General features: G+C 36.2%; 1 protein-coding gene across 1 annotated transcript; it reads right to left on the bottom strand.

The window, feature by feature from the left end:
* Positions 1–5,541: 5,541 nt before the first annotated feature.
* On the bottom strand, positions 5,542–8,560 carry LOC120145681 (mannose-6-phosphate isomerase 1-like). Its single transcript, XM_039159452.1, has 4 exons — positions 8,537–8,560; positions 8,252–8,437; positions 7,624–7,791; positions 5,542–5,745 (listed from the first exon to the last, which is right to left on the bottom strand). The coding sequence occupies exons 1-4, from the start codon at positions 8,558–8,560 to the stop codon at positions 5,542–5,544; spliced, it is 582 nt and encodes a 193-aa protein (XP_039015383.1).
* Positions 8,561–8,841: the final 281 nt, after the last annotated feature.

Below are 8,841 nucleotides of genomic sequence, written 5' to 3'. Positions count from 1 at the left end.
GTCTTAGCCTAAAGGGTATTATCCAGAATTGTTTCCGGTAGTTGTTTCCTCTCCACTTCATCTGCCGGAATGGTACTGGCCGGTAACTTATACGAAAGCCAACAATCATCCATCATGTCCGGCACGTGAGGGGGCTTCTCAATAATTTGATATATTACGCCGTGTGAATCGGGCTCTAGAATGTTGGGAGGGACCTCTTCAACGATGACAGTGGCCTCTTGAACGGTGGGAGAGGACTCTTGAGGGATGATAGGGGCCTCTTGAACGATAGGGGAGGCCTCTTGAACGATGACAGGTGAGTCGGGCTTTTTCTTACGGATTCTTCGCACTATTGGGGTGAAATGAGACGTAATGGCACGTGCACGCCGTCTGATGCGTGAACTCCGTCTTGCAAGAAAAACCCGACGTAGAGCATCCACCTTAGTGGGCCACTAAAAATAAATTAATACATAAATCAGTAAATAAACAGACATGATATTAAACAGTGAGAAAAAGACAAATATATTCAAACTTGCACGGTATTCACCCAAGTCATTATTATATCATTGTTCACAAATGCATCAGATAACTTTTCAGAAGTAGCACTTATATAAAAATTTAAAAGGACAACATATAGGTTTAGTGCAGGTTCAATGACAACATAAAGAGTAGTAGTTTATTCTTGAAACTTAAATTTTTAACACTGTGAAGTTAGTATTTGTCTTTTGGTTGAAGTAATGCAATTCATTCAAGTTTCAATTTGCAGAAGAAGAATAGAATTTGAAACTTAAAATCGCAACGCGAAAATGACTAGCGCAATGCGAAAATGACTATCGCAATGCGAAAATGACTATCGCAATGCGAATTTGACTATCGCAACGAGAGAATCGCAATGCGAAATGAAAATCGCAACAACAAAATCGCAACGCGAAAATGACTATCACATTGCGAATTTGACTATCGCAACGAGAGAATCGCAATGCGATTTTCATTTCGCATTGCGATTCTTTCGTTGCGATAGTCAAATTCGCATTGCGATAGTCAAATTCGCATTGCGATAGTCATTTTCGCATTGCGATAGTCATTTTCGCATTGCGATTCTCTCGTTGCGATAGTCATTTTCGCGTTGCGATAGTCATTTTCGTATTGCGATAGTAAACTATTCTTTTTCTGCAAATTGAAACTTGAATGGATTGCATTACTTCAACCAAAAGACAACCAAAAACCAATACTAACTTCACAGGGTTAAAGAATAAACAGTTTAAACAGTATTGGCAGCAACCGAATGAATTTACTAAGCAATCTAAGTGAAATTACGAGTAAATTTATCATCAAGTTAAATATGAAAAATATTAAACTTACCTCGTTTCGTAGAGTATGAACCTCGTTCTGCAACGATGCTACAATCTCACGTAGAGCTGCTACCTCACCATGTAAAGTAGACACCTCAACACGCCATGCACCATTGTCATCGCGTAAAGTACCGACCTCCTCACGCAAGGCATTGACCTCATTACGTAACTCCCCTAACTCATCCCGTGGAGGTGGAGAACAGGGAGATAAACGTCGTGACATCTTTGCCGGTCGCCTATCATGAGGTGATGGTGGAGAAAGGGCTCGATGATGTGATAGAATAGGTGATGACTCTCGTTGTGGAGGTGTATATTCGGGTCGATCAGGTGATGGCTCTGGGTGAGGTGATGGCTCTCGAAGTGGTGGCTACTCATCATCCGTGCCATAAAAAAAGCTTACTAGCTTGCACCATCAGTGGCAAGCTCAGCTTCCGTGGGTGTCAGCCTCTGTAATGGAGTGTTGGCCTCCTAACAATATAAAAGCTCAACAAAGTTAAACGTGTACTAGTAATAACTTGTTATAAACATATGGTATATTTGTTAACTTACATTATTTATTGTAGTATACGTTAGTAATCTTCCCATTGCTGCAAGGACCGTTTCCTCTTCCAGGAAAGCCCTAGGAATATCATTAGAAGTTTTTAATGCATACGTCTGCATGGCGGGAAAGGCCTCAATATCCAAATCTACAAACAATATAATAACAAACATTAGTAATTGTTAAAGAATTAATTATAATTTTGGAAACATTATATAAAAATTATTACCTTAAAGGCCCAAATAAAGCCTAACAAAGTGTATTTGGAACCATCGCCACGCAAACTTTTCCGATCATTAAAGGCAGACGACAACTTATTCCATGTAGATCTCCATAGATACGAACCCCACGGAAACAGGTTCCATGCATTTAGGTCCTCTACCAATTTAATTAGATCATTAGGAATAGGTTGTCGGGCTTCTCTGCCTAAAAAGCCGGCTTGCAAAAGTATTAGAAGGCATACTCGGACAACATCGACGTCATCCTCCGAGTAAACCATCTTTCTTATTAAATAATCTCGTCAAGTATTCCACGTGTAAATTCGACTTCTCCGTTGACTGCTCAGGAAAAACCCAGGAAAACCATGATAGGCGGGTAATATGTCTAGTGTATCGATCTACATCATCGTGTCCGAAGCGTAGACCGATGATTAAGCAAAACTCCTCCCGCCCAAAACACGTATACACTGGTGGAAAATCAAACCATATCTCTTCATCACGACGTTGTATAGTCTCTGGTAGATCGCTAGTCATGGTTTGAAGAAACAGATGGGTCAACATAGCATCTCCACCCGGATGTTGTACTTTCAGCCATGACCCGAAGCAAGTATCCTCAAATATTTTTCTTTGTGCAGGTGAAAGCTTCGACGCAATTGTTTTGGCCAGGCTTACTTTATTTCTTAAGGTCAATTGAGCCGAATAAAAGTTCTGCAAAAACAATAAACATACCAATTTAGATATACCAAAAACTACACTGTGAAGATATGAACAATAAAGAGTAGTAGTTTATTCTTCAAACTTAAATTTGCAACACTGTGAATTTAGTATTTGATTTTTGGTTGAAGTAATGCAATTCATTCAAGTTTCAATTTGCAGAAGAAGAATAGTTTCTGAAACTTTAAATCGCAACACGAAAATGAAAATCGCAACACGAAAATGACTATCGCAACGCGAATTTGACTATCGCAACGCGAAATGAAAATCGCATTGCGATTCTCTCGTTGCGATAGTCAAATTCGCATTGCTATAGTCATTTTCGCGTTGCGATTCACTCGTTGCGATAGTCATTCTCGGTTTCAAATACTAAAAATGAAAGAAACTTGAATGGATTGCATTACTTCAACCAAAAGACAAACAAAGAAAAATACTAACTTCACAGGGTTAAAGACTAAACAGTTTAGCATATTGGCAGCAATCGAATGAATATAAGCATCTAAGTGAATGGTTAATCTATTATTGAAAACACCAGTAAACTTATCATCAATTTCAATATGAAAAACATAATAATAATGCAAAAATTTCAAAATAAAAATAATTAAAAAAAACTAACCATCGGGTGGTTGATTTGGTTGATTTTCCATTTCTGACCGTGAATGATTTCGCCGGAGATGGAGACTGTTATCGTCGTGGGGACTGATTTCGTCGGAGATGGGGACGAATGTCGCCTTAGAGAGTGAGAGATGGAGATGAGACTGAGTTGTGATTTAGGGTTTTAAGTTATGAGTTGCAATTACGGGATATACTGTGGACGGTTCAGTTTCTGATATATTAATATATTCGTGTTTGGAATTTGAAAAAAAAATACATGTTAATACGAATGGCGCTTTGTAAATCGCATTGCGATAGTCAGATTCACATTGCGATTTACGTATTCGCATTGCGATTTACGTATTCGCATTGCGAATTAGGAAAATCGCAACGCGAATTTGGGAAATCGCAATGCGATAGTCAGAATCGCGTTGTGAATATGGAAACTGATTTGCGATACCGGAGATCGAGTTGCGAATTATCGATCGCATTGCGATTTAGTTGGTCATTTTGGCAAATCCAAAAAAAGTTGGTTAAAATCGTATATTATAAGGCATTTTTGGTCACTGAGGTTATTTTCTCTTTTATTTAAATACCATTCAATCTTATGGTTCTCTTGACGTTCTTTATAGTGATGTTTGGACCTCTCAATTGTTGAAAAGTCAAGCTAGGTGGTGCATAAATGCACCGAAAGTGGCTGGAAATGTAGGCACCGAAAGAGTCTAATTAATGCACCGATTTTTTTGTTGAAAATGTGCAATGGTAAAATCTCAATTTTAGTCATTATAATTTAGGGTATTTACAAATTAGTTCTTAAGCTTCAACTATAAATACCCTAGCTCATTTAGCTTCAAAACCATCCCAAATCATTTTAGCTTTCTCCCAATACTAGAGAATTTAGAGAGTTTTCTTGAGAGTTGTTTTCTCCTTTTTATCAAGAGGGAATTGTCATTGTTTTCTCCTTGGTAGATCGGGAGAAGTTGTAATTCCTATTTTCTTATAATGAAATTCTTCTACGGTTGCCTGTGGTTTTTACCCTATATTATTGAGGAGTTTTCCACGTAAATTTTGTGTCACTTTTATCTTCATTTTTATTTTCTCAAATTATCAGTTGCGATTTTGCTCAATCCGATAGTCGTATTTCGCAACAATTGGTATCTGAGCCATATTAGAGTGTGTAATATCTACTTATTGTCTTTGTGGTTGTCACCAAAAGGTGGATCCTCCAACATAAGAAAGTAAGAAGGTATTACCTATTCTTTGAAGGTTCCAGAGAACTATTCACGATAGTGAAATAGTGGGAGCTAATCCGTAATAGAAGCTATGGCAACGAAATTTGATATTGAAAAATTCAATGGGAGAAATTTCTCATTATGGAAATTGAAAATGAAGGCCATCCTGAGGAAAGAAGATTGTCCAGCAGCTATCAGTGAAAGGCCGGTAATTTCACAGATGACAACAAATGGATCGAAATGTACGGGAATGATATGGCAAACTTTCATCTAGCATTAGCAGATGAAGTATTGTCAAGCATCGAGGAGAGAAGACAGCTAAGGAGATATGTGATTATCTCACCAAATTGTACGAGGTCATATCGTTGTACAATAAAATTTTTAAGAGGAAATTGTACACTCTCCGTATGTCAGAACACTAGTAGAAAAAACCCTTTAATGACGCGCATTGCGCGTCATCTATGGGTGCGGATGACACATATTTGCTTGTCGTTAAAGCCACCGACATGAATTTAAGATGACGTGCAATTGTGCGTCATAAATTCATGACGCATTTATGACACATTTATGACGCACATTTGGCATTCATTGAGCGTCATTGAAGCCCCCATCATAAATTAAGATGACACACATTTGTGTGTCATAAATTTATGACACATGTATGACTTACATTGCGTGTCATTGAAGAACACGCCATTAAAAAAAATGACACATTCGTGTGTCGTGATTGTATTTCGTAAATTATTGTTATATATATATATATATATATATTGTAGATTGACAAATAATCAAACTAAATCACATTTAATGCCTCATAATACTAAATATATATATCATATTATATATAAGCAATCCATTTGCATACAATATATTCACATTAAGTTACAAACATAATATCCATCACCTATGGCTATTTAAAAACAAAAAACCAAGAATGTTCTCAGATTATCACAAGAAGATACTAACAGATTATAAGATCTTAGATGCAACTTCTCTAGCTTCTTCTGCATTTTTGAAGTTGCTTCTTCAGAGTCGAGAACTCTTGAAACAAGATGCGAATGAGCATTGGCTTCAACTGAACTAGTAGGAACATCAGATGCACCAACTGTTCCCGAACCCTTCCCAAAATTATAGCACAAAATCCATTCTACCTGCAGGTTTCTTTGATTTGGATCCAATAAATCTGTTATTTGCTCATTGTATATATACAAAAGAAAATTGAAAATGAAGTGATAAGGAATAAGAATAGTACAACGCTAAGCAGTCCAATTATGTCAAAACTAAGAATCAAAATAATTCAATTATGTTTATCACCATGCTTAATTCACAACTTCTAAACGGGAAATATAGTACAACTCAAATACCCACCTTGGCACATAGAACTCCAATTACAATCCCTCTAAGGTAGGAAAGACAGACAATAATGCATAAAGTATGGAAACAGGAATTACTCAATCGCACTGATTTAGCAAATTAGATTACTAAATTACATTCCGATCAGTTGGTAACCACAGAAGTCACATATAAGTTAAATGTCCTCGGGAATATACTATTAATAGTAATTTAACTTTGAAATAGGCTTGCAATGCTATATGCATGAAAAATAGAACACATAAAGGATATCATAAAGACAAAAACAAGAAATTCATAGATCAGTTAAAAGCATAGCAACAGCGCCCCAAACAAAGGGAACTAATTAACAACACAGAAAATATTAGGAACAAAGGGCATATTGACAGTGGAACTTACATTTTATTAAAGAACGTTTCCAATAATACTGAGAATTAAGCTTATTGATTACAAATAATAATGCATTAATGCTTACCTTTGGGACAAGAACTTTCCATGTTTCCACTGCCTTCAAGTCTAAAAATAAAATTAACGACCAAAAAATTCAATTTTATAAAACAATTACACTAACTTTCATCATCATGGGTAGTCAAATTACATGCATTTAATCTTCAAGAGAAACATTAAACTATATGCTTATATTTACCCGCAATTCAGTTGCACTATACAAGATTGTTTCTCTCAATTCCAGCATCTCATCATCGGTAAACCATAACGGATTCCCAAAAGTGGTGGGAAGTATATAAAGATACATGAACTAGTCTTTAAATCCACATAAATAATAAATAAAAGAAAAATAAAAGAAAACAATCAAATATGTTAAGTACATACGGTTTCCATGAAGAATTCTTTCGGAGATGTTCCACAGTAAGAAGTCTTTAAATCCGTTGTTCGTTGAACGAGAGGGAATTGAAATGTAAAGGGTTGAAGTAAAATTAAGTTCGGTTCGGTAACGGATAATCCTGCAAAATATTACCTGGCACTGCAAATAAACAATCTTCACCTGCTACCACTTTGATATATCTAAGCAATTTTCGGCTTCACGACAAAGATTTTATTTTGCACACAATATTTTAAACTAATATGCCCTTACCATCCGGGCGTGTACACAAGAAATCAGTGGATCGACCGAGAAGCTCCTACAAAGAAGAAAAAAATACTTGCTTCATATATATGACAATAGTTAGCAGAATCAAAGAAAATGGTAAATACAAACAAGAAGCATCCATCAACTAATACAAAACAAATATTGACAACCTGCAACAATCCTAAAGATATTTAAGACATTATTTGGAAATAACAAAATAAGCAGTACAGGACAAAGAAAAAAACAATACAATTGAATAAGTATAATATTATGCCTAGGCGTTTAGGCAAAAACAACACCAACCAGGAAAGGTGACTGTGGATTCAAAGAAAGTCAAGATAGATTACCTTATGTCTCGATTCTTGATGTGATTTGGACTCAAAGTTTCATCATGCATATCATTTCCATAATCATAACTTGACAGCATAGATGACAAATATAGTTGCAAAATGTGACTACCAATAATTTTAGCAAACATAAAGGCAAGAGTAATTCACTCGAAGAAGACAACCAGAAGGAAGTTCCACCACCACAAAACCGAGCATGATTCATGTATTACCTCAAAAGTAATGAACCCGCAAAGGGTCCTGAATTTTGTTATGGACAAAGCCATCTCAGGTTTATGATTAGCATCCTTATAGAGATTTCGCTTCAACTTATGCAATTCTTTGGCCAATTCTTTATCCGGATGTGCCTGTCTTGAAAGGGGTTTTGCCAATGAAAGTATCTATATTAAAGCATATGAAACACATAATCAGTCCATAACTGCATACCATACAATATTTTGAGCTGTGAATCTTGAACGTTTTCGATGGATTCAAAGCTATATATGAGAATGAGGTTATTTGCTTTCAATGCAACCCATTCTAATATATCAGTATTCATCATAGAAAATGGCTGATTCAACCATCATCCAGGCTTCCCTTATCATCCTACTTGTTTTATCGGCAAGTGCAAATGAATGTAGAAGCAAAGAGTTATAGTGGCCGTAAGACAATGCAGAAAACAATTATTGATATGGTTCTAGCCATTACCAATAAAATGAAAAAGAAAACTCATTAACCCAATTCCAAACACATGCACACAAAAATCAAAATTAAATTTCCCAGTATTAAAAGGAAATGAGAGGAAAAAAAGAAATTCCCAAAAAGAAAGTAGAGAAATACGTGTAATAGAAAAGAACAAACCTTGAATAGAAAATGAAGATCATGCCCCCATTTTTTCAAAACCTTGTGACCAAGCACATTCGGATTCTTCAAAATCCAATCTCTTAAACCTAAATTTCCACATTCTCCATTATCATCAGCCATAAAAATTGGCTCTGAGTCACGGGTTCCCATCCAAAACTTAGCATATGGCCTATCAGGCTCAATCTTAGACTCAGAATTCAAAGCCAAAAGCCTCACCACCTATGCCTCTGTCCCACATCTTCCCCAATCGTCGTTTTGAACCTAAGCTCTTAGCTGCTTCACCTTCTCGACATTAGCCTTTGCCATTTTTGAACAGAACCCCCATAAACGAAACAAAGGAAACTGATTTTGAAGAAAAATGAGAAGAGAAGAGATAGGGCTACGAGAGAATGCTAATGCGGAAGGGAGGGTGCATTTTTTGCTGGTATTTGAAAAGTTTGAAAGGGTACGTAGAGAGAGGGAAACAGACTGGAAAAAGAGACCGAAAAGAAGTGAAGATGAAAATTATGGGGGGAAATTAAAAGATGACCTTTAGAGATGACACACAATGAAAGTATTCTGTGTATTTGCTAAATTTTTTAGATTAT

The sequence above is a fragment of the Hibiscus syriacus genome, unplaced genomic scaffold (assembly GCF_006381635.1).
Source record: "Hibiscus syriacus cultivar Baekdansim isolate YM2019G1 unplaced genomic scaffold, ASM638163v2 tig00110893_pilon, whole genome shotgun sequence".
Classification (NCBI taxonomy): Eukaryota; Viridiplantae; Streptophyta; class Magnoliopsida; order Malvales; family Malvaceae; genus Hibiscus; species Hibiscus syriacus.
The sequence above is the reverse complement of the archived record's forward strand: the minus strand, read 5'-3'. Positions and strand labels throughout refer to the sequence as shown.

Bases quoted from the DNA above. Each gene is read 5' to 3' on its own strand.
- LOC120145681 (XM_039159452.1), bottom strand. From the start codon at position 8,560: ATGGCAAAGGCTAATGTCGAGAAG. The intron at 8,438-8,536 runs GTGAAGCAGCTA...TCTGAGTCTAAG, and splicing joins CAAAGGCTAATGTCGAGAAG to ATTGAGCCTGATAGGCCATA. The intron at 7,792-8,251 runs GTTTGTTCTTTT...GCTTTAATATAG, and splicing joins ATCTTCATTTTCTATTCAAG to ATACTTTCATTGGCAAAACC.